Source organism: Manis pentadactyla, chromosome 2, assembly GCF_030020395.1.
Source record: "Manis pentadactyla isolate mManPen7 chromosome 2, mManPen7.hap1, whole genome shotgun sequence".
In the NCBI taxonomy this organism is placed as follows: domain Eukaryota; kingdom Metazoa; phylum Chordata; class Mammalia; order Pholidota; family Manidae; genus Manis; species Manis pentadactyla.
The window spans coordinates 82,308,309-82,334,077 of NC_080020.1; the positions used below are offsets into that span (position 1 = coordinate 82,308,309).

Here is a 25,769-nt window from a genome sequence, read left to right on the forward strand (position 1 = left end):
CCGATCAATGCTATTTAGTCAAAAAGCAGGAAGAATTGGAAAAGTAGGAAGGGGAGGTTTCTGCAGACCTCTCCTTAAGCCCTGTTTAGCTAGGTCTTCTTAGCCTGGCTTGTTTTGCATTGCTGTATTGTGACTTTCTACACTGTCAGCTGCACCTGCATTCGTTTGAGCATGTAACAGGAAATACATTCCCAGACAACTGCACATGAATTTTGTATGAGCCATCATTCTGGAATTATCTTTACCACCATTCCCTCTCAATGAGCAAAACAAATATTAAGAACTAACACACTCTGTGTGACTCATTGTGCCCGGCCGCACATTTAATTCCACTTTTTCCAATGAACCAAATCTAAACCTTAGTTTCTGACTTGTAAAAATGGTGACTACTCAATTATTGTGAGATCTGAACCGTGTGTGCTCAGTAGCACTTCCTGTGGCAGCAAAAGTAAGTGCAACTTAAAGATTCTTGAAATTCCAAGTCTTGGTGCCTTTCCTCAAGCTCCTACCGATTACCCCTCTTAGACTGGAGTCAGGGCAGTGATTTGACTGTGCAGCTTTGTTTTTAAATGCATGGGCCGGGGAGCATTAGACTGTGATTCTACAGCATGGTATACATGTGTGTAGGGGGTACACCCGAGTGTGAAGCCAGTGTGGGAAGTTATGCCTATGCTCTACCTTCCCAGGCAAAAAGGCTTCAGTGTAAACAAAGATGACCAGGAACATCAATGCAATTATTCTGAGTGTTCCCTTGATCTAGCAGAGAACTGAGACTCAAATTCATGTCACCATATTCATATGGCACCTGTTTAATTCCTAAGACAACCTGAGTTGGCCATCAGAGAAATACAAATCAAAACCACAATAAGAACTCACCTCACACTCATCTGAATGGCTAAAGTAAAAAAGGCAGAAAATAGCAAGTGTTGGTGAGGATATGGAGAAATAAGGACCCTTATACACACTAGGAGAAATGTAAAGTGGCACATCTACATTGGAAAACAGTTTTGCAGTTCCTCAAAAAGTTAAACATAGACTTACCATATGACCCAACAATTCCACTCCTAGTATATACCCAAGAGAAATGAAAACATATGTCCACAGAAAAACTTGTGCAAGAATACTCAGAGTAGCATTATTCATAACAGCCATAAAGTGGAAACAACCCAAATGTCCATCAATGGATAAATGGATGAACAAAATGTGGTATATCCATTCTATGGAACATTATTTGGCAATAAAGAGGAATAAAAAATACTGATAAGTGCTACAATGTGGATGAACCATAAAAGCATTAAGCAAAGTGAAAGAAGCCAGACACAAAGGACCACATATTGTATGAATCCATTTATATGAAATGCTCAGAATAAGCAAACCTATAGAGATAGAAAGTCAGTTAGTGGTTGCCAAGGGCTGTGGGAGGGAAGAATTGTGACTGATTGCTAATAGGTATGGAGTTCCTTTTGGGTGTTATGGAAATATTCTAAAATATTCTAAAATGTCTAATTTTAGAATATTTGGGTCTCAGTTCTCTGCTAAATCTGGGAACCCCCAGAATAATTGCATGGGGACAGTTGTATGACACAATGAATATACTAAAAACCACTGAACTATAGATATACTTTAAAATGGTGGGTTTTATGTTACATGAATTATAGCTCAATTAAACAAGTCAGTGACATGACACTTGATACCTAGTGTTCTTTGGTTTTGGTGGTACTTACACTCAAGTTCCAGATTATAATATTCCAGGCACTAGACAGGACTAGACAGAGGATCCATGTCTGCAATCAAAGCTTACTAAAATGCCAGCACCAACTTTTTTTTATCAAACTAGTTGCAAGGAAAATGAATTCTGTATTTGATTCTCTCACCTATCACTGAGGCATATGGTTTGACTAGAAAGTAAATTTACATGGCTACATTGATTAAATTGAGAACATAAATATTGTAAAGAACATTTGGAGTTGAGCTCTCCTTAGCCAATCACTAAATTTACAAACCTACACGGACACTCATAGACCTCTTCCTTCCTCTGTTTCTTTCCCTCTTTCCCCTTCTCTTTCTCCTGTTCCCCAAGAAGGATGCTCTGCCAGAACTAAGTCAAAACCCGGGCATCATTCCAGATTGTTACATCTCCCACATCTGCCTCATCCAAACATCAAATAACCTCCTGATTCAAAAAAATAAAACCTATTTCCTCCTCTTTATTGTCACTACTTTAATCCAGGCCCTCTTCATCTCTCAGCAGAACACTTGTAAAGGCTATCCAAATAAATCTTCCACAGTCTTCTGCCATCAAGAAACCACAGCTCTGACTATGTCACTCCCCTGCTAAGATCCTCCCCATGATCCCCTTGATAAAGTCCTCATTTTTCAGCCTGGCAAAGGAGAAGCCCTGCAGCAAAGGTGATAGGATGTCACATCTGTAACTAGGCTACACGAAAGTGTAACCTACCATGACAAAGGGAAGAGAATCACAGTGTCCAACAAATGTTGCCATTAGGGAGACCAACCTCCTCTGGATAATTTGTTTCAGAGACATCATGAGATATTGCTCATGAAAATGAGATTATAGCTGGATTAAAGGCAGAAAAGAGCAGCTTTTACTCACAAAGAACCCTCTGCTGGCGATCTTAAGCTTGAGCTTAAAAACTGTATTGCTATTTTACAATTCCGAGAGAATTAAAGGGGCCAGAGAAAGTTCTCTTTTGATAGGCAGAAGTTAATGCCCCAGATTAGGTAGATATGGCCTTTCCAGACAAAATTATTTCACTATTGTACTACAAAAAATTAGACTTTGTAATATGAAAAGAGATCACACAGGGCCAATCTCAACAGCAACACTTAATAATGTCAAAACAATAAAGAACTAATCCAAAAACTACCAATAAGGGACTGTTGAATAAGCTTTAGTACAGCTACACAATGGAATATTATCCAAGTATAAAAATGAATGAGGAATAGCTTAATAAATTGTGATGTAGTGATCCCCAGGATATATTGTTAAATGAAAAAAGGCAAACAAAAGTGAGTTAGTATGCTACTATTTATCTAAAACATGGAGGCTACAAACATATGTTTCTGTATAATTAAAACAATGGTATAAAAATCGTAACAACTTTATTTACTTTTTGAAGCTCTAATTGGCTTTATTAAGCAATTTACAAATCAGGTATTATCCCATCTAACAGGTACAGAGATAGTCTCATAAGATTTTTAAATATAGTTACCTTCTTGATATAGGCACAGAATATAGGTGATAGAGACAAAATCTAAACTTTTCTGAATATTGCATATTGTAAATATTTTACTTGGTAACATGTAAATAATTTATGATATAACAAAATTTAATTTTTAAAAAGACCAAATCAAAAGTAAAATGAAACAAATGAATGTAATTGTATTGGGCTAGTCACTAACCATTCCAGTGTTAGCAGTATCACTACAAAAAAAAGGAATAGAACAACCTAAGACAGGCACAGTTGCAGGGGGGCCATCAGGTGAGAAAATGGGGATCAACAGAGGTGAGGCTTAGAACCTCCCCCCCCCCGTTCTGAGAGAAATCTTCTGCATACGTGGATGTTTTATTGCCCTTGTCTAACTTGGATTAACACATAGTCTACAGGCACACACCTGATCATCTACATTTGCTCTCTTACAACACTAAACTATGTTTTCTACCTTTATCGTGTATCTACCTACCACTTCAGCATTTTATTAAAAATAATAATAATAAAGAGAGAAATGTGGTATCCACATATAAATCAAGTATAAAAGTCAAATGAGTATTCATATTTGAACTGACTGTTTATAGTTCATAATGCATGAGCAAAACCAAAAGCTTCTGTGATGACTGCCCCTGTAATGTTCACCATGTAACTTATTCACTATGTAAGAATTTGTTCTCCATGTAAGAACCTGTTCGTTAAGCTTCAAAAGATTGGAGACTGACGAAAATTAAGCTTGGGGTGGATTAATGATTGTGCATTGAGCATTGAACCCCCTTTAGAGAATTTTATTGTTGTCAACAACCATTTGATCAATAAATATGAGAGATGCCATCACAAAAAAAAATATATATATATATATATATATATATATATACACGCACTTCCAATTGTAAAATAAATAAGTAACTGGGATGTAATGTATAGCATAAGGAATATAGTCAAAATATTGTAACAACTTGGTATGGTGATAGCTGGTACCTAGAATTATCATGTATATAAATGTTGAATCACTGTGTTGTACACCTGAAACTAATGTAATACTGTGTGTCAACTACCCTTCAATAAAAAAAAATAAAAAATAAAAAAAGGAACAGATTTAAATGAACTGATTCAAATGTTTTTAACACAATAAATTACTTGTTCATCCCTACAAGGATACACTCTAGTGTTAAAAATCACTGGGAAAAAAAATACTAAACTGTTTTAGTGATAATTCTGCGGTTGTGTGTGTGTGTGTATTGAAGGATAGAACAAAAGAGGAATTATCTTGGTGTTAAGAACCAAGATTCATGTCATGGGATGAGGAAATAGAAATATGGACTGATAAAGTCAAAAAATGCCTTGGGGTCCTAAATATGAATCAAAAGTACAAATATAAACTCATGGTGCATTTTGTCTTCAAAAAACCTTTCTTTCCTGGCTATGTCCACTTATAAGCCAAGAAGCAATGACCAGTCCATTAGCAAGATCTTCACTGCCCAGATATGTCTCTAAATACCATCTTTCAATGAAAAGAATTAGGTTCCTGAGAGAAGTCATTGATTCCAGATCAGGGAACAAACATGATGAAACTGGACCATCTTGTCACACCATCAGGCAGGAAACCTGACAAAGGTAACTAGCAGCCAACAGGGATATGCCCAGTGGCCAAGATAGGAAACTGAGCATCAGTAAGGACAATGACGTCAAGGGACTGAGATACACCTAAGATTCATAAACTGGGATGTTCATAACAATACTAAAAACAGCATTGGTTATCTTTGGAGGGTGCTAGGGAATCAAATCACTATTTTGAAAAGTGGTGAGTAAAAGGGAATAATCAAGCATTTATCCCACCTTTCCCACATACATGGTTATCTCAGGATAATCAAATAGTTGATGAAGGGGAGCTTCTCCTTATAGAAGCATTCCAGAAGTATCATAGAAAGAATGAATAATAGATTTTTTTAATATAGTTGCCTACTTGATACTGCAATCCCTCACGAATTAATGGATCCAGGCAATGATCATCAAGCAACACAAAAACAGAGAACCAGACATTATGCGCCTCCTAATGGAGGTACACGACACTACTTCTCAGGTAATCCTGACAAAACAAATAAATAAATAAACCCAAACACAACCAATATACCCATCGATCTAACTACCAATGTATCAGGAATAGAGGGACAGAAGAACAAGGTACATGACACCATAGGAACATAATCAGCAAAATCCAGACTGTGGGAGACTCTGCGGGACAAAGGACCCAGTTTCTGCGACAAATTGACAGGAAAAAAGAGAGAAAGAGGGATCTATAGATGAAAAGATACTTAAGAAACATATCAACTAGTTTCAATAGGTAGATCTTATTCTAAATATGATTCAAACCAAACATTTTTTTAAAAACAAAGACATTAATGAGATAATAAGGGAAATTTGAATACTGTCTTGGTACTTGATGATATTAAGGAATTATTTTAATTTTTAAGAAGGCTGATAGTATTTTGGTTGCTTTTAAACAGTCCTTATGTCTTAGAGTTACATGCTGAAATAGTTACAGCTGAAATAATATAATGTTTTATATTTGCTTTAAAACAATCCCAGAATAGGGAGTAGAGTGGGTGGTATTGATAAAAGAATAGCCTTAATTTATAACTGTTGAAACTGAGTAATGTGTACATGAAGTTTCATTATACTATTCTCTCTGTTTTTGTATACATTTGAACTTTTCCATAATAAAATTGGTTAAACGATGAGCCTTCAAAAATTGGTTTGTACAGCAGCAGATTCACAGACTCCAAGAAGAGACTAGAGATTACCAAAGGGAAAGGCAGTGGGGAGGGAGGAAGAAGGGGATTAAGGGGCATTATGATTAGCATACACAATATAGGTAGGTCACGGGGAAGGCAGTACAGCACAGAGAAGACAACTAGTGACATAAGCATCTTACTACGCTGATGCACAGTGACTACAATGGAGGGAGGGGGATTTGATAATATGGGTGAATATTGTAACCACAGTGTTGCTCAGGTGAAACCTTTGTAAGATTATGTATCAATGATACCTTAATAAAAAAATCCCAAAAAATTGGTTTGTATATTATTATCAGTAGTAAGCAACACTTATTGTGAGTTATGTTCAAAGCTAACGACTGTGCACATATATCTATAATGTTTTTTAATTAAATATATTGTGTATTTTAAAACAATTATATCATCCACAGAACTCTATGAGGCAGTTACTTTTACTATCCTCCTTAGACAAATGAAGAAACTGGAAATTAAAGAAGTTAAGTCACAGAACAAAGTAAGTGACACACGTAAGATTATAATCTAGTCCTCTCACACCTCAGACCCCAGGCATCCAGTGGGAAAAATGGAAACTACTTGACATATATTAAGCAGAGATGAATCGGTGCAGAGAGCTGTTTACAAAGTGTTGGGAGATATGGAAGAAAAAAAGATGAAGGCGAGCTGGAGAAGCAGAAGATGAAAAAATAAGCATCCAGAGACCAGAAAGTGTTACCACCCAGGGCTGCCACCCACAAGCCCCCAGCTAGTGCTCATGAGTGATGCCGGCACCAGCAGTGTTAAAGTTGTGCCACTGGCATTGAGCAGAAGCCACTGCAATGGTATCTCCCTTACTCCCTCATCCCAAATTCCTACCAGTACTTCCTATTGGCAGAATCTAAGAGACCAATTGGCGAAGGAATCTGGAAGATGCAGTCTGTAGACTTCTAGCCCCACATAATACAATGGAAAATATGGAAAAGCAGGAATGGAGCTGAGAACCAGCAGACAAATAACCACCACAACTACTGTGCCAACTTCCTGTCAAATCACAATGTCAAATTGTAACTGCTTAATTTACATAACTCTCGTGTGACATTTTGCTTTATTTCTCCCTTCTTCCATTACTATTGCTATTATGTGTCCATTAAGCACCTGAACTGTGCAAGTCCATATTGAGATGCCCTGTAAGTGTAAAATACACTCCAGATTTCAAAGATTAGTTATGCACCCACATTCATGAGGACCTAGAAGGTTTACAGGGACTCTACATCTGTTACACTTGCACCACTCCTTTTGCTGGTACACAATCCCCACCTTGAGAGGAGGAGTTATACAGCTTCTCCAAGGTTACAAAGTCTGTGTGGGGCAGAGCTGGAATTCAACCCCGGGCCAGTGAGTATTTTTCCATCACATCTAGTTGCCTTTTTGTAGCCACAAAAACCACATGAAAGGAGCTGCAGCAGGACCTGTGCCATGGCCCCCCTCAAAGATCCCTGATGTTTGAGGCTTAGTAAGACAAGGGATGGCTATGTGGACACCACGGTGGGCTTCCCTCCAGGTGGTCAGCAAGTCCTCTCTACAAAGAAGGTCTTTAGAACAAGAACATAACTGAATCAATTCAGCTGGAACTATTTCTTCAAGGGAAGTGCCTCACCCACTTGAACTAGCTCCCTCCAGCCAAAAGTGGGCAATAGGGACACCTGACATGTAATAACTGCAATGAGTTAACCCACATTAAACATATGTGTAATCCATAATGACTCACAGTAACAGTAAGCAAGCAAATAAACAAGTAAAAAATTTCTGTCACCTTAGAAGAATTCTAGAGTATCAACTCATTATTTTCAAAACTGAAATAAGAGGAAAGACTCATTCATTTAACCTGCTGTTCCTATATAAGTTGTATCCCAGGGAAACCAAATAGTTGGTGAAAGGAAGCTTTTCTTAGAGACATTGCTGCTAATAAGTGAAGAGGAAATGACAGAAAAAGAATAGCACCATTTTATGCCCCCTAATGTTGAGTGGATGTAAACAATGATCATTAATAATTATTAGCATTACAGCAAAAAACAATCAAACTTCGTGTGTTTCCTGCTCTGAGAACAGAAATATCACTGAAAATGTGTTCTTGCCCCACTCCCAGCCCAAAATTGAGCATAATCAGATCAAACCTCTAAACCTAACTTCTAGTGCCCAGCAAACACAGAAAGCAGGGAAACATGTTAGATGTATCTCAGGAACATAAAAAGTAAAAAGTAAAATGCAGACTGGGGAAAAATCTACTAGACAAACAACTCCAGGTCCTCAACAAATTAAGTGCTAGTGGAAAAAAAGAGAGGGATGGGGAACCTGTAGATTAAGAGAGATTTAAGGGCCATATCAACCAAACAATGAATGGGTCTTATTTGACTAAAAACAAATTGTAAAAAATAATAAAACAATTAGAAAAATTGTAATGATATTATGTAGTTGCTATAGACTGAACGTTTGCATCCCCTCCCAAATTTAGAAATTGGAATCCTAACCCGCAATGTGATGGTGTTAGGAGGTAGGACCTTGGGAGGTGGTTAAGTCATAAGGGTGGAGCCCTTATGAATGGGATTAGTGCCTTCATAAAAGAGACTGCAAAGAGCTCCTTAGCTCCTTCCACCACGTGAGGACATGGGAAGATGGCCGTCTGTGCACCATGGAGCCATTCTTCACCAGACACCAAATCTGCTGGCACCTGTTCATGGACTTCCCACCGCTAGAACTGTGAGAAGTAAATTTCTGTTGTCCCAAAGCCACCCAGTCGGTAGTATTTTTATTCTAGCAGCCCCAGCTAAAACAGTAGTCATTACAATTTTTGGTAGATAATTAAAAGAATTCTTTAAAGGATTCTTAGAGTTAAATGATACATACTGAAATATCTGTAGATAAAACAGAAAGTAAGCTCTTTAAAGAAATGAGACACACGCGTGAGTGCCTTGGAGGTGAGAGCGCAGCAACAGAGCCTTCGCTGTGTGTTTCTGGCCAATCCCCTGGAGCACCCTGCACCCAGCTCTCTCCCAAGCAATCAGGAGGGAAAACACCACCTGAGCCCCTCACCTGCTCAGAACACCAGCGATCATTTAGGATAACTGCTCCCTGAGGGAACTTCACAGGTCTCCCTGGGCTTCCGCATCACCCTCTAATCAAATGCGCTTCTCCCAAAGGACATACCCACAAAAGAAACACTAGTGTAATTCAATTTTATGTTTCTCTTGCAACACTGTAAATATAGTCCAGCTACATAATGGGCTAAATACTTTTTTAGGCTAACCTAGAAACCTAAATGTCCACATATAACATTGTTTCTATATGTAAAACCTTTACCAATACCAACTTGATGCCTTACAAAATATTTTTGACATACAATCTACATATAAAAGTGAGGGTTGCCTAACATGGATGGAGCTGGAGGGTATTATGCTCAGTGAAATAAGCCAGGCAGAGAAAGACAAGTGCCAAACGATTTCCCTCACTTGTGGAGTATAACAACAAAGCAAAACTGAAGGAACAAAACAGCAACAGACTCACAGACTCCAAGAAGGGACTAGCAGTTACCAAAGGGAAAGGCGGTGGGGAGGGCGGTGGGAGGGAGGGAGAAGGGGATTAAGGGGTATTATGATTAGCACACATAATGTAGGGGGGGGATGGGGAAGGCAGTATAGCACAGAGAAGACAAGCAGTGACTCTATAGCATCTTACTGAGCTAAGGGACGGAGACTGCAGTGGGGCGGGGCAGGGGGAGACTTGATAATATGTGTGAATGTAGTAACCGCAATGTTGCTAATGTGAGACCTTCATAAGATTGTATATCAATGATACCTTAATAAAAAAAAGTGAGGGTTTCCATTTGCATGAGTCCAAAGTATTTCCTGATTCGTCTTTTGGATTCAAAGTTCTCACCTTTGACACACAGAAGAGGTTTTGGCCTTTTGCCCTGTCCCCTTGAAAATCTCAACAAAGGGGAGGAGAGAGCATCTGAAACACTCCCCCGTGTCCCTGCCTGTAGGGAGGCTACAGTCATGGACCACTCCCTTCCCTTCACCAGCTCCTCCCAAGGGGGTGAAGGCTCCAGGCTTTGACTCAGCCAGTCCTGAAGCTTCCCAGTCCCAGGGACAGGAGGGCCTGTGGGGGTCCAGTGGGGTAAGGTTCCCAGAATCGGCTTTGCAGGGGCAGCCTTGTACATTTGGGAGGACTAGGGCAGGAAGCCTGATGCCAGCCTGTCAGCCTAGGCCACCCGTGCCCGTACCACTTCCCAGCACCCGCACACATGGACCCGGGGAGGGCAGTGGGAACCAGCATTTACCCAGCCACGGACAGAGCTGGTCCTTTACTCTGTTCTGTCTTTACTTGGCCATTGCTTTGGGTAACACTCTCTCCAGGGAACTCTGCAAAGGAGACCCTGTAGCCAGTGTGTACTGGATTGTGGGGAAAAGGGAAACTGTTAGTTCCACGTACGATTCAGTTCAAAGCACTGCAGAGTCTCCTGAAAAGTCAGCTGATTGAGGGGCATTTACTCTCTTTATAGTCACCCAGTTTCTAGGCCAAAGTTGCTGATCAGTTTTTTAAGCTAAAAATGCAGACAAGCCTCAGATGGCCCAAAGACGGCTCCTGCATGTGCCTGGGGCATCCCTGACCTCCAGAAGCTGGTTACTTTCCTCTTCACTTGGCCAGTCGCTCTTGCTGGAAGCTCCCTTAGTAGGAAGCCTCAGGCAGACGAGAGCCCTTCCTCGCCTGAGCCATCACCTCCCCGTCCAGAACTGTAATGTTACTGTGGTTCTGACATCAGAAAATGGCACTTTTCTTTTTATCCATGATAAGCCAATGATAGGTTGCTAGAAGTTTCTCAGGTGTCTTCCTGTAAACATTTCCAAAATTCAATGTCTTCTCTCAGTTTGTACTCACTTGGGCTGCTGTATCCCTGCAGCTAATCACTATACCTGTTTCTCACAGAAAGATACTTAGATTTTCACTGTATCATTTTTCCAACAATATACTGCATCTGAGGGCACCTGAAATGCAGCAATCTGAAAACCAACAGTGATTACACAAAATGGCTTTAAGTCCAGTTATAGACCAAGGCTTCAGGTTATAGGTTTACATCAAAGAAGTCCACATGGAACCACCTCAAGATAATACCAAGGCCCTAACCTGTGAAAGGCAGAAGATACGGGCAGGCCGGACAGTCCCAGAACCCGCACTCCAGCGTGGGCCTTCAGCTGCCAAGATCCCACTGTGTCGCCCTCTTTGGAAATCCCATTGACATAGATCAAACACACGTCTGTGCCAGGGGTTTCCAGAGCTCCAGGGTAACACATCTATATATAAATCCAGGTAGTCACCTAATTGGCCAAATCAGTCCACTTCACAGTAGGGTACATTTTCCAATTAAAATTATGTGCCTCAAAAATATCTACATAACCAGAATCTCATTTTAGTTACCAAAACAGAAATCCTCACAACCACAAGATTATTAACAGCTAATATTTGTACAATACTTACAAAGTGCCAAATACTGTGTTCAGTGAAAACAGTGACATGTTCTGCCAAAGCGTTTCCAATTTTGTCTGCGTTTTACATCCTCCACTCGTCTCAAAACAATACTCCAGTCCAACCAACAGAAAGCGTGACAGTGGATATGTAACAGAAAACAACCTCACCCACAAGGCTCCCGGAGCATGCCACCACCACCAGCTTATCTCCACTCTGCCCTAAGTAACTGCATTTCCAGGACCAGCCACGCTTGGGCCTTCAGGCCTGTGTGAGAGGCAGCAAAGCTCAGTGATTAAGACCACTGGCATTGGATTCAGATAATCTTACATTCAAATTTCAGCCCTCACTTTGAGCAATTGATTCTACCTCTTGTAGCCTCCTTTTCCCCATTTGTAAAATGGTAATAATTTGTAGCTCATAGTGTTTTTAATGGAGATTAGGTGGAACAATGGATAGAAAGTACTCCCCAAATAGCAAGGATATAAATAATAGCTAATATTCTACACACTGTATCGATTCTACATACTGTACATATTGCAAAATGTACAAACTATACATGAAATTTTGAATCACTTTGGAAACAAGAGACAACCATGAAATTCTTTATTTCATTAAACAAATGAATTATCCAAAAGTAAAATAGCCTCCTGACTTTTATTATAGCAATTGCAAGCTTCTAAACTATTTTTCTGTGAATTGTCCTTAAGGAGGCCAAAAGAGGTGAAAGAAGTTGATGGTAAAGTGTAAAGCATCAAAGTCCATTGAGGAAAGAGAGAAAATGGGGCAGAAGTTATCAACAACAAAATCTAAGCTCATCTCTACTGCAACTTATTTAAAAAGCGGTGTTTTCTATTGGAACATAATAACTATCCAGACTTCCGACTGTAAGGTAAAAGTAACACCTATATTTAAAAATGAACCCCTGAACACACTCGAATATTTTTAAATGTTTTAAACATACATAATCTTTATTGAAAGTGTCAATAAATACATCACAGCTTTTAAAGCATATTTTGAAGCTGTGGAAAGAAGGTGTAGAGAGCAGGAAAGTACAAACTGAACAGAAATGTAAGATACTGACTAAACTGGGTTCCCACTTACAAAGTATTTTCTCCCCTTACCTCCTACCCTGGGCTTTGAGATCATGGGGAGAGGGAGCTGTGGGCAAGGGGCAGAGGAAATGACAGAAACATGTCCCTTATGGACGGAATGTTTGTATCCCCCAACATTCCTACAGTGCAGCCTTAACCCTGTGGTATCTGGAGGTGGGACCTTTGGGAGGTCACTAGGGTCACGTGAAGATGGGTTTACTGTCCTAGAAGAGGAGGAGGAGAGACCACAGCGTGCTTGCTCTCCGCCGTGAGAGGACATAGAAGATGGCGCCTGCAAGCCAGGAAGAGAGCTCTCACAAGGCACAGAGGTGCCGGATCCTGGATCTTGGACCCCCCTGCCTCCAGAACAGTGAGAAACAAGCATCCGTTGTTTAAGCTGCCCTGCATATGGTATTTCACTATAGAAGCCCAAGCTGACTAAGAAAATGTCTGAACAGTCAGGGTGGAGAATGAATTGAAGAGGGGGGTATGTTTTCAGCAGTAACTTAGAGGTCTCCAAACAAGACAATTGGACATATTTTAATATTACCAGTCATTAAGCAGGAAGCATATCCAATGAATTATGTGGCCATTAAAAAATGCCATTATTTAAGGCACTCATCAAACCTTGATTTGAGCTTACCAGGGTATCTCTACTTACATTGAACACCTTTGAACAGTTGTTGCAGAAAGCCTTCTGGGGTATGGTCAGGATATTTTCCCTCCTGCTCTGGAGAACCTCTGTCAGCAGGCCACCATGCCCTCTAGTTTCCAGAGGTGTCTGACCAAAGATCACTGGCTGGAGATCCGCGAGAGGGAGGACGACCGAGGCATTCGCTCCTTCGGCTCCCCTTGCCCCGCCCCAGGCCTCCCTCTAATCTCTGCCTTCCTCCTTAAAACTTCAGCCTCTGGGAGCTTCTGCCGGCTGCCCTGTCCTGTAGGTTTGGTTTCTCAGGTTCCCACCCCCACCCCCTCTCACTGCCCCTTCTACAGTGGTAGCAGTGCCCTCTTCCTAGTGTCAGGGCACTGTCGCGCCTCAATCATTTGATTTCCTTTCATCCTGCCAACACATCTGAAACAGTCACTTCATTAGATCATGTTCAGTTAAACCCTCGTGGACGTGCAGTCTGTTTCCTGCCCAGACACCATCTGATCAGGTGTGAGGAAGGCTTAGTCAGCCGGTTTTGCCTCACCTTGGTGCAGGGTTTACTGACAGCCCTCTGAATGGTAACCAGTACCTTTGGTGGGCCCTGAGCCCTTCACAGTCAGCAGAGAAACCCAAACAGAACAGAAAGTTAACAGTTTCTCTTCCCCAATGGAAAGTCTCAACCTAGTTCAACAGCTTTGCTGAGCCCCTGAATTCTAGATTTTACTGCCCACCTAGCCCTGAAGTACTCACCTGTTCCTTCCCCATTTCTGATTTTCCAGACTCGACACTATCTTCCCACTGGGTTCTAAGGAGCTCACTCCCTCTCTCCTATTCTGATTCCTGGCCTTACCCTATCACCAGCCTGGCCCACAGGATCTGCCCTGCCCTCACCAGCATGTTCTGGCCCGCTGCAGCCCAAGCCCTGTCCGGTGATCAGCAGTGGGCAACTTCAGTAGAGAAGTATCACCTCTGAACGATGGCATCTTTCACTATGTTAGTTTCTGGTTTGAGGGCTTGCTTAACAAAATCAAAAGGAGAATCATCTGATCTTAACAAATGAGTGTAATTACTGAAGAAAGCAGTGAAAATGAGGAAAACTTGTTCACAGACTATAATTAATGTGTTGGAAGAAACTAATTGTGATGACATAAGGTAGGGCAGAAAGTAACTTTGGGGTAACTGTATCAACTTGCCAGACTCACCTGGACTTCCTGAACTTTATGCTCCATTTTAAAATGAGAAATAATGGTGAAAAGCACTAGCAAGAATTCCAAGAGCTGAGAATTGAATATGAGCCTCTGTCATGTCATGTAGGCCCCTGTTTGAAGATCCTCTCTTGCCTTGCAATTTCCCATCATGCAGGACACAGCCCCAGCAGGGCAAAGTCACATGAGGGGCTGTGAAGACAAAGCAAGACATCAGGACCTGGACACCACAGCGGACCCTGACGGCAAGCTGAACCTCAAGAAACCAGAGCGGGCAAAGCACTGCAGCACTCTCCCCACTTACACACTTTCCAGCCAATCTTGAATGCTCAGAGTTCAACTTCATGAATGGAGATGGCAGGTTGCCCATACAAACGTAAACTAAGATGAAGGCAGAGCTATGACTGGTACCCCAAACACATGCAATGTGATACTGTATCCTCTGCGAGAGGTGGCCCCACCTAATTCATCTGGTCAACAGTCAACTTAATTCAGTTAGAGGCAATGGTTCCCAAAGTGTGGTTCCACGATCAGCAACACCAGCATCTCCCCAAAGCTTGTTCAAAATCCAAATTGCAACGCCCACCCAAGACCTGCTACATCAGAACTCTGGGAATGGGGACCAGTAATCTATATTTTAACTAGTCCTCCAGGTGATTCTGATGTACACTAAAGTTAGAGAATACCAACTTGGAGAACATAACAAAAATGGCTTTATCCAAAATAGCTCTACCCCTCTCCCAAATAAGTTATCAACCATAATTATTATTTATTGACCATCATTAATTATCATAAGGTCGGAACAATATATATTTATTTTCCCTTTAAATACAGTTAACTTGGGATTATCCTCACTGTTTTGGAAAGCCAAGCAGCAGGCCAGGACATGCTTAGGCACACTCTTTTGCAAGAGATTTCCCATCGTCATTAGGCTTTGCTTACCAAAGCCCCTAGCATCTACAGCAGTGTCTGGCACACATACTGACTGAATTAATAAATGAGCATGATAAGTGGAGGAGAAAGGCCGAAGGGGCAATGTTGCCAGTCAGCACAAAATTGTTTGAAAACTAACAATCTCCTATGACTGATTCGCAAAACAGTTAACCTACAAAGAGATGGCTGTAAGTCAATTGTGTTTCAATATAGATTCTCTGCTACAACTGGCTGTTGAGTCCCAGCTGCCTCCCCAGCCGCAACAGCTGGTATGAGCAGAGATGACCTGTAAGAATCCCTGCATCTTCCCATAGAGTTCAACCATCTCCTCAGAGGATTTCTGAACCAGAATTACCAAACTGGCACAATATGAGGAGTGAGCATTCTGCAGGATTCTCCTGTTGGAGTACTATTTTTTTAAAGGCAAACAAGAGTGAGACAAATTGGAAGGAAGCTGTATTTTTACAGCCACTGGGGGACAAATCTAACCTCTTAACCAGAAATGGAAACGCGTATGATATCATTGTACTGCAGGTGAATTATTAATGCTTAAAATTTTTTGTTGTAAATTAGGTATTCAGGAGCGTTCTTGTTGACATCATGTTTGACATCATAATGCTTCATCATTCTAAAAGCTTAATGAGATGTATTATCACTAGAAAAGAGAACGAGAGATCACACACACATTTTTGCACTCTGGGGAATTCAAGAGACCAAGTAGATAATGCGAATATGGTTTATAATTGATGCGCAAAGAGGAAATTAAAAAAAAAAAAGATGCCTACAACCCACCACCATTGTAAACAGGACCAATGGCAAAGACTTCACTTTTTCACCTGAGCATTTTGGAAAAGGTGGGACAAAGAAGAGGCATGACTAGCAATTATTCAAACTCTTAAGGCAGGAGAATTCTTATTCTAAAAAGAAAGGAAGGTAAAGCTTTTATAAAATTACCTCATGCACAAAAGAGTATAGAACACATGAAGACTGAAAAAATAACATAACACTGAATCGTAAGCCCTACAAGGACACTATAGAATACATTAATGCAGTTCTGTGATAATAATTCTGCATAGTTTGTAGAAATAACAACTCTGATCTCAAATTTAATTTCAAATATATAGTTCCTTAGATTTACACATATAAAGTAGTGTTGAATCACTGAACTGGCTGTTTCATTCCCAACATTCCTAGTAACAGGTTTGAATGAATTAAGCTGTTTGAATTAAGCTGTTTTTGGAAATACTGTTGATGAAGCAAAGTGAGTTAAATTCCTATCCAGGTCAAGTCTTTAACAATTCCAGCCAAGTAGCAGTGATATTTATACAAGTTTATACTAGCTGCTAATAATTGGGACTCATATTTCCTCCCATTTTTACTCCTTTTCCCTCGTTAAATAGCTCTTCAGGAAAGTATTAAACATGGAGAATGAATTCATTCATTATTCTTTCTTTCAATGAACAAACATAGAGTACCTAGAGTTGCCAGGTACTAAACTGGGGTTCTTGCCACTCTTAAAGGCAAAACTACACAATTTTTCTTAAACTACCAAACAAAAAGCAGCAAAGACTTCATAAGTTGTCACTATTCTAAACTACAGCTTCATGTCTTCAACTTTGCTTTTCAACAAGTAGGCAAAAAGGATATTCTTTAATGATCATATCTCAATTTTATTATTTCAAGTATAACATATTCATTTTCTGAAATGGCTCCTAATGTTAACTTTTTGTGAAGCTGTGATTTTTTTTAAAAAAAAGCTTGACAAAAGAAAAATATATAATGTTCAGCACATGTTACAAATGTGCAACTGGTACTATTTTCATGAACCCAGGTCTCTAATCTTGGATAGTCTATCACAAAGTTAGCATTCAAAAGCTAGAAGAGCAAGCTTATACCTGATACACACAAGATGCTCAGTAAATGGTATTTTTATAATGATTATTATACTGTCATATTATATGATTATTACCAGAGAAACATTAAACCATAAATCAACATCCGTTAACCTTTATACTACAAAATCAGATGCTGTTAAAATAAGTTCACTAAAAGAAGCTTTTGGTCTTCCAGATTGAAGCCAGCACATGCCATCTTTCTCTTCACCCCTCCACAGAGGGCTGAGTTTACCCAGTGAAAACTAGGAGTCTCCCCACACTAAGCCAATTCTTGAACAACTTTTCAAGTATTAAAATACAATTGTGTCTTTGCTAGGTAATCAATGGAATGGTTTCTGGTAATCTACTGACCAAGTACAAGTTGTGAGTCCGTATTGAACACTAAGAGTCGTAGAGGTATATTGTTTCCTCTGTACAAGCGGATGTGCCATTGTCATTCTGTTTGCTGTAAGGGTAAAAGGCCCTGTGGCCAGATTTATACAATGAAAACCTTCTTGGATTTAATCGTGTTTTGAGAACATGCAGGGAGGCACTATTAAAATAATAGTTTTTCTTCTGTTATTAAGAAATATCTAGTGACTGTTTTAATCATTTCAACAATATTTTCCACTTCCTCAAAACTCCACTCTCTTTAAGGATGAGATGCGTGGACAGAATCTTCATCTTCAGGCAGCTGCACTACACGCGCTTCCCCCACTCTAACCCAGCTGCCCCTCCAAACTCACGGTCCTGTTCTCCCAGTTAATGACCAGGATGCAGCCAACCCAAAGAAGTGATAAACAACTGGTTCCACTCTGGTTCTCTTCCTCCAATCCCTTCCTCCACCTCTCCATAAAACGCAGGCACCCTCATTCATTCACAAATCCCCACGCTCGGTCCCCGTGGCTAAGACTCGGTGCGGCCAGGCTGGTTTCCCCAGGTGAAATCTGAATGCGAGGAGCTGTGAAGTCCCTGCACCGAGTCTGCACCATTCACCTAGAAGGTATGCAAATCCAGCCCAGGACTCAGATTCTATTCAGTCGGACTCTCCACCAAAGGGTCTCAATGGTACGCACCCCTCCCGCAGTTAACTGAGCCGCAGCCTTCCTCGCTCAGTGAGAAATCGGCCAGCACAACCGCTTCCCACTGCGCTCTTTTCTCCACCCAGTCCCCCAGAACCGGCTCCCAGGAGCCCCCAGGAGTCTTTCTGCTCACATTTCCTGGGCCCTCATCACCCCCTTCAAAGGGAAAGTAAACTCCTCCTAGTGACAACCTCTCCAAACCAGCCGCGTCACGGCCGCCCAGCTCCGCCGGAGCCCCCTGCCCGTACGAGCCCCGCCCGGACGGGGCGGGTGGCCCCCGGCGAGCCGGAGCCTGGCGTTTACCTTGACGCTGGAGTAGCTGGTCTGGGTCTCGGCCTCCGCGCTGGTGCAGCAGTGGCGCCTCCGGCCCCTGCAGGTGGTCGCAGCGGAGGCTGCGGAGCCCGCACTGCTGCTGCTGCCCAGCTCCACGCGGGCCCGGCGGACGCGGGCGGCGCCGTGGGCTCCGGACGCGCGGCTCGGGGCGATGGCGTCGGCGGCGTCGGTCTGGACGAAGAGGCCGTGCAGGGGGACCGCGGAGCCCTGCGACACGCTGGTGGTCTGGCGCGGCGAGTTGGACTCGTCCGAGTCTCGGCAGTAGATCACGCCGCTCTGCGAGACGTGGATGCTGGGGGCGCAGCCCATCCCGCGGCCGGGCTCCCCCGCGCGCCCGTCCGCGCGCCCGTCCACCCGGACCCAGTGGCCCCGCCGCCACCTGCAGTGAGGGGGCGGGCGCCTCGGAGGCGGTGCCCACACCGCACGCCCCCGGCCTGTCTGGCCGCCGCTCCGTCGGGCTCGCCGCGGCGCCTCCCGCCGAGCCTCCGGGGGCTGCGCGCGTCACCCCAACTTTCCCTTCTGAGCCATCGTCCTCCCCGAGCGGGGGAGCGCGCACACACAGCGCCCCGCGCGCACCGGCGGCCGCCACGCTCCCCGCCGCGGCGCCCCAAACACACTCCCCGCGCCTCCGCCTTTCCCTCCTCCCTCGGCGCGGCCCGCGCCGCCGCCCAGCTCGACCTCACCGGGCTCCCCCGCCCGCGGCCCCTGGGCCAGGGCGCCCGCCCGCCCGCCTGCCCGCCTGCACCTTGTTTCCCCACTTTCAGTCCGCGCGCGTCCGCCCCGCCTCGCTCCCACCCTCCCTGCCCCTCGGTGCCCCCGCTCCTCCGCCGCCGCCGCTCCGGCCCTGCTGCGCCCCTCGGCCCCGCCCGCCGCTCCCGGGCTGGGCGAACGTGCCCGCCGCCGGGCTCGTCCGCTAGCTCCACGCCTTGGCGCCCTCCCCTCCCCGCTGTCCTGAGGCCGGTCCCTTCTGCACCCACCCCGGGCCGCCCAGCCCCTCTTCGCCTAGCCGCGCGCACACCACCCGGGCCGGCCCTGAAGGGCTGGCTATGCAGCCTTCAACGCAAAAAGCCGCTCGCGTTTCAGGACACATTTTAACACATCCCTGATCAAAACACTAGGGTGCCCCTCCCGAAGTGGCAGGGACCCTACAGCCCAAGCTCACCCACCTGACCTGCTCGCCTCTCGGCACACCCTGGGAGTTAAGGAGAAACCCGCCACCCCTCCCTCCCCATAACCCCGAAGGCGGGCTTGAGTGGCGACCCAGTCTTCAGCAGTTGATTCATATCTACTCAACATGTGGAGGTGCACACCGAGGGATGGGAAGCCCTGCAGAGGAAGTAACCCTTCAACATAAATTCCCTTAAGAGCCAAGGAAAGGGCAGAAGCAGCTGTCTGTGCGGTGCTTTGCTTTCTCCTCCAGTGTACACTTCTTCCCCGGGTGTCACCTAAATTTCACCCAGGCTTCCACCCGCTCCAGCCCCCATTGCCAGGGGCTCTCCCTCACAGTCTGGGTTGGACAGTCAAAACTGTCTGTCCTCACCCCTGAGTGAGGCACACACAGGCCAAGCTTCCCTCAAGGGGAGTAAGAATACGTTTAGAAGCAAGACTCTGGTTCGTCTCCCCATGACGTGAAATCTGGGTTAGAGGTTCGAGGCACGCTGCCCATTTTTTCACTGGTCCTTGCAGTGGTTGCTGTGTGCTGCCACAGAGGCCTGGGGGAGAAAAAAAAGACCGGCTACGAAAAGGCTCAGTCAAGAGCTGCTCAGAAAGGCCAGGCCAGGAACACACAGTCATAATGTTAAGTACAAAGGAAGGATCTAGTCTGAAATAATTTCTTTGGTTCTTCCCTTCCTTTCCCTCCCCATAACATCACCTTTTGGAGTGACTGGATGAAGACTTCAAATTACAGCTTCTAACCTTCATAGAGAAGCAAGGTGTAACGTCAAACCCCGAATTCAGGTATAGAAGGCAGAAAGAACTAGTCTAACCTGATTCTTCTCCCTGTTTCTCTTCTCAGTTTAGCACTCCAACTTCCCAACTTTCTGGTCTCTCTGTCTCTCTTTTTTCTTTTTCTTTTCTTACCACATGAAAAAGTCCATCTCCAGCTCTTGCAGGAAAAAAATCTATGCTGTATTTTCTAATGGCAACTTCTTCATAAAATTCCTGTGCAGGTTGGGTTCCCCAAGAAGCAGATTCGGAGATAACCTTTAGCAGGCAAAAGGTTTATTAGGAAGCATCTTGGAACCAATATCTGGAAGGAAAGGAGGGAGGAAGTGAAGATGGGAGGGAGGCAAGGAGGCAAAGAGAGAGGAAGATTGATCAGTAGGAGAAACTGAGCTAGGATACAGTCCCTGGGAAAGCCTCAGGCACCCCTGCAGGGAGGTTTCTGAAACTGGGATGGTGCTTCTAAATTGTCCTGACGGGGGTCTAGGAGGATGGGCTTTACACCCCCAACAGATCTGTAGTTACTCAGCTGAGGCAATCTCCTAATGAGCGGGACAGCTGAGCTGAGGGCTTTCTGCTCGCAGCTCTGCCCAGCTGCCTTCTTCTGGGCATTGTAGCTTCTGCCAGTTTCCTTCCAGGCTGCCTGGGTCCATGCTTCCTTGTGCCTATCCAGGCCTAGAAGGACAGCGCATTAAATGGTCAAGACTGAGACACAGGGACAGTCACCCATTTGAAGCAGGCCTAAGCCTGATGGCCACCACCTGCTCTCCTTCCAAGGGACCATCCAGAATCTGGGCAGACATCATGAGAGGTAACAGCACCAGTCTCCAAACCAACCCCTCATGTAATGTGAAGTCGGGAGTTAATCATTCCTAAAGCTTATCTCTAATTCTTTTACATACACCCATTTCAGTTATTATCCTTCATGGAGCTACCCATGGCAGCCCTTTTTGATATGTACAGCCATGCTAACTCATGCCACATGTCTACTTTTTCAGTTTTCTCTAGGAATGTGGTTATGAAGACGAAACTGCCCCAAGAAGAGAAATAGGCCATTCACACACTGAGGCTTTTGAAGAAGTCTATGGCAAAACAGAAATTACAACCACTCTTCTGGTGGAGAACATGAGGAGCTGAGTCATGAACGGATAGCCACTAAGAAACAAATTCAGATTGAACTTCCTACATTAAAAATATAAAAAAGATGAAGACTTAAGAGAGTAGATAACCTGAAGGCAGCTCCTGAGCGGGACTGAGCTGCCCAGTGCACTCACTGAACACTGCACGTTAGAACCAGTGCCTTTCACTGAATGCCATGACTCTCAATAGAAGATGGAATAGGGTAAATGCACCAAGTATAAATTTTCCCTCCCATTCCCAGAGCAGCTGATAGTTTTAAAACCTTCCTCACACATGGTTTCCACTGCCAATTCTGGCTTAGTGAAAGGAAAAAAAATTATATCCCTATTATCTCTACCAAGTGCTCTCAGTGGGAGTGTGTAACCTGCTGCCATTGCTGGCACAGATCGTCCTCAGTCTGCAAGTGGAAGAGCAATGGTTTAACTAAAATCAGCCCTAGCTTAGCTCTGCAGCCTGGGTTCTTGCTTGGGTAAGTGATTTCTAGACCGATTCCCATGTCATGATTTCAATGCATTCCAGGATAACAGCAAAGTCTACAAGCTCAGACACTGCAGATAAAATTTAGGCTCAAGATACAGAATAAGGACAGAATAACCAATATTGTCAAAATATTAAATTAAGTGAAAAAAATTTAGTTACAGTTAATGTCCAAGAAACAAATCAAAAGAAAGCAAACTAAATCAGAAATGTCTTCAAAAACAAAATCTCAGATACATCCAGGGTCAGCTGAATGGCCTGTATGTTTTATACTGATGTCAAATAAGAGTTTACTTCAGATTATCACCCAGAGCCACTGCAAGATCCTGAACAATTAAGGCCCCTTCCCATTCTAAAATGACATGACTCTTCCAGAATTCCTCTAAAGAAGGAGAAACTGTGATAAATGCATTCTGAATGATTCTTAACGATAAAGGTTAAAACAATAGCAGCTTTCTGATTGACCTTTAGATAACCAAACATTTAATCAGCTAATCAGTCTTACAGGGCTTCTGGATTCAAACTACATTCCTAATGGTGGAGCTTATTAGAAATGTACCCACCCAACATGTGAAACGATGCAGTTTGATAGGTAGCCCAGAACAGTAGAAGGTTCAGCATGAGAAGGGTGAATTCAAAGCCCAGACGTACCTGGTAGAGCTGTACCTCGGGCAAGTCACTTAGCCTCGGGGCCTGCATTTCCTAGACAATCCCAAAGTCCCTAAATCACCAATGTTTGGGGATGCTATGACATTTTTACTTCCTTTTATAAAATTATGTTTAACTTAAGAGAGTGGGGTTTTTGAACTGAAAGAGTGGTCTCAAACCTAACTAACTGCACCTCAGAATCACCCTAAGGAATTTGTCAGAAACCCAAGTTCCCGGGTTCCATCCCAGAGACTTGGATTCAGGGGTCAAGGACAAGCGTAGCCTCTGCCTTTTCAAAGAAAGGGAATCCAGTGTAACCTTTTCACAGCCTCCTTTGAGAACTTAGAGAAAAAGAGAGAGTCCTCATAAGAGCCAACGAAACCCCACCTGATGTGGCCCCTGCTGGCCTTCGAGCCCTCTTCTCTCTCCCTTCTCCAGCAATGCCGGCCTCCTTGCTGTCTCTTCAGACCTATCACTCACTATCAGCCAGGAGCTCTTCTCTCTGCCTGTGAAGCTGTTCTGATGCAAACCGCATGGCTAGCTTCCTCCCTTCCCTTAAGTCTCTGCTCACATGTTGCCTACACAATAGCTGCTGTTTAAGCTCACAACCCACATACCTCCATTGTCCCCCTGTCACTCCTGATTCCCCAGAGCCTGCTCTGTTTCTCTTTTACTATAGAACTTATCACCTTCCAACTTATTATATAATTAGTTGTCTGTCTTCTCCCACTAGAATATAGGCTCTACTGGAGCAGGAATTTTTTGGTTCCTTATTCACTGATGGGTCCCAAATTCCTAGAACAGTGCCTAGCACACAGTGGGTACTCAACTGTTAAACAAATACATTTTTTTCTCCCACTTTTTCCTATTTTGCCTTTTGTTCTCAATTCTTATAACTCAAAATTGAAAGGGTTTGGGAGGGTTTTTTTTTTATTTCCTTGTGTAGAGTTTTATGGTCTATGTTTTTCTTTTTTTTTTTTTGAGGGCATCTCTCATATTTATTGATCAAATGGTTGTTAACAACAATAAAATTCTGTATAGGGGAGTCAATGCTCAATGCACAATCATTAATCCACCCCAAGCCTAATTTTCGTCAGTCTCCAATCTTCTGAAGCATAACGAACAAGTTCTTACATGGAGAACAAATTCTTACATAGTGAATAAGTTACATGGTGAACAGTACAAGGGCAGTCATCACAGAAACTTTCAGTTTTGCTCATGCATTATGAACTATAAACAGTTCAAATATGAATACTCATTTGATTTTTATACTTGATATATATGTGGATACCACATTTCGCTCTTTATTATTATTATTTTTAATAAAATGCTGAAGTGGTAGGTAGATACAAAATAAAGGTAGAAAACATAGTTTAGTGTTGTAAGAGAGCAAACGTAGATGATCAGGTGTGTGCCTGTAGACCATATGTTAATCCAAGCTAGACAAGGGCAATAAAACATCCACGTATGCAGAAGATTTCTCTCAGAACGGGGGGGTGAGGTTCTAAGCCTCACCTCTGTTGATCCCCATTTTCTCACCTGATGGCCCCCCTGCGACTGTGCCTGTCTTACGTTGTTCCTCCCTTGAGGAATCTTACCCGTCCCTGGCTAACCAGTCATCTTCCGGAGCCATACAGGGAAATGTAAAGTTGGTAAGTGAGAGAGAAGCAATATTGTTTGAAAACGTTAGCTTTTTACTTCTTTGCATATTAATGCCCTGTGGCTTCTATGCCCAGCATTTGTCTTGAGGTATCTTTATCACTTGGAAGAATTATGATACTTGGTAAATTTGATATGAGGCACGAATTCTATTTAACGGTTGTAATTAGGAAGGAAGAAGAAAAGCTATAGAAGTAGCAGGCGGAAGAAAACATGGGAAGATTGATTATTTCTTTGACATATCTTCTTGTAGGGTAACTTCAGCATGTATAGGTTTTAAACTACTACTTAAATTGCGCACACACATTAACATAATAGGAGTATAGTTACATAACTAAAGCATACCTGTAATTACCATCCATCTCCAGTGAAACCTAGAAAACCAGTTAGGCACCTTAGGCATTTGTGAAAACTTATCTATGATATGGTGGATATTGTCCAACTGAACTTGAACAGTCTGAGAGCAATCAGACAAATTAAAACAACCCATTCTTGGGGAATGTTCACATCCCATATGTTCTTTTAACAGTAAATAGTCTGTAGCTGTAAGATTTTGGAGCGCTACAATTTGCACTTCTCCTAATTCTTGGTTGAGTTCCAACAGTATAGATCCAGTCAAATTTGTTGTTTTACTGTATGCACAGGCCAGCTTAGATATCTCCTCCTTCATTCCCATGGCAAGTCCAGGAACTGGTGGGATGAGTGCATCTCCACCTGTAGCAGTGCGTGGATATTTGTTGGGGTTTTTGATGATCATCTTCTGGCATGAGTCTTCCAGAGAGTGCTGATGTTGGAAGTTCTTTTTCATATCGCATCTTAGTTGATTTTTGGGGTAGCCAAATTAGGCTTTTATCCTCTGTATAAACACAAACAGGCCCTTTGCCTACACTTTTATATGCCCTTTATACCCGTGTGTAGAACTCATTGGAGGTCACCACACAGGAACTGCCCTTTTTTTTTTGTATCATTAATCTACACTTACATGATGAATATTATGTTTACTAGGCTCTCCCCTATACCAGGGCCCCCCTATAAACCCCTTTACAGTCACTGTCCATCAGCATAGCAAAATGTTGTAGAATCACTACTTGCCTTCTCTGTGTTGTACAGCCCTCCCCTTTCTCCCACCCCACCATGCATGCTAATCTTAATACCCCCCTTCTTCTTCCCACCCCTTATCCTTCCCTACCCACCCATCCTCCCCAGT

At 43.1% G+C, this 25,769-nt stretch overlaps 1 protein-coding gene across 4 annotated transcripts in view; it reads right to left on the reverse strand.

Moving 5' to 3' along the window:
- Nucleotides 1–25,769, reverse strand: part of PDE8B (phosphodiesterase 8B) — a 265,564-nt gene that overhangs the window by 214,650 nt on the left and 25,145 nt on the right. For 2 of the 4 annotated variants that reach the window (XM_036914124.2, XM_036914122.2), the window contains exon 2: nucleotides 18,665–18,970. The exons of the other annotated variants lie outside the window; for them this stretch is intronic. In XM_036914124.2, the coding sequence (XP_036770019.1) occupies nucleotides 18,665–18,970 (306 nt within the window). The remainder of the gene's footprint in view (nucleotides 1–18,664; nucleotides 18,971–25,769) is intronic. 4 annotated transcript variants of the gene reach the window in all.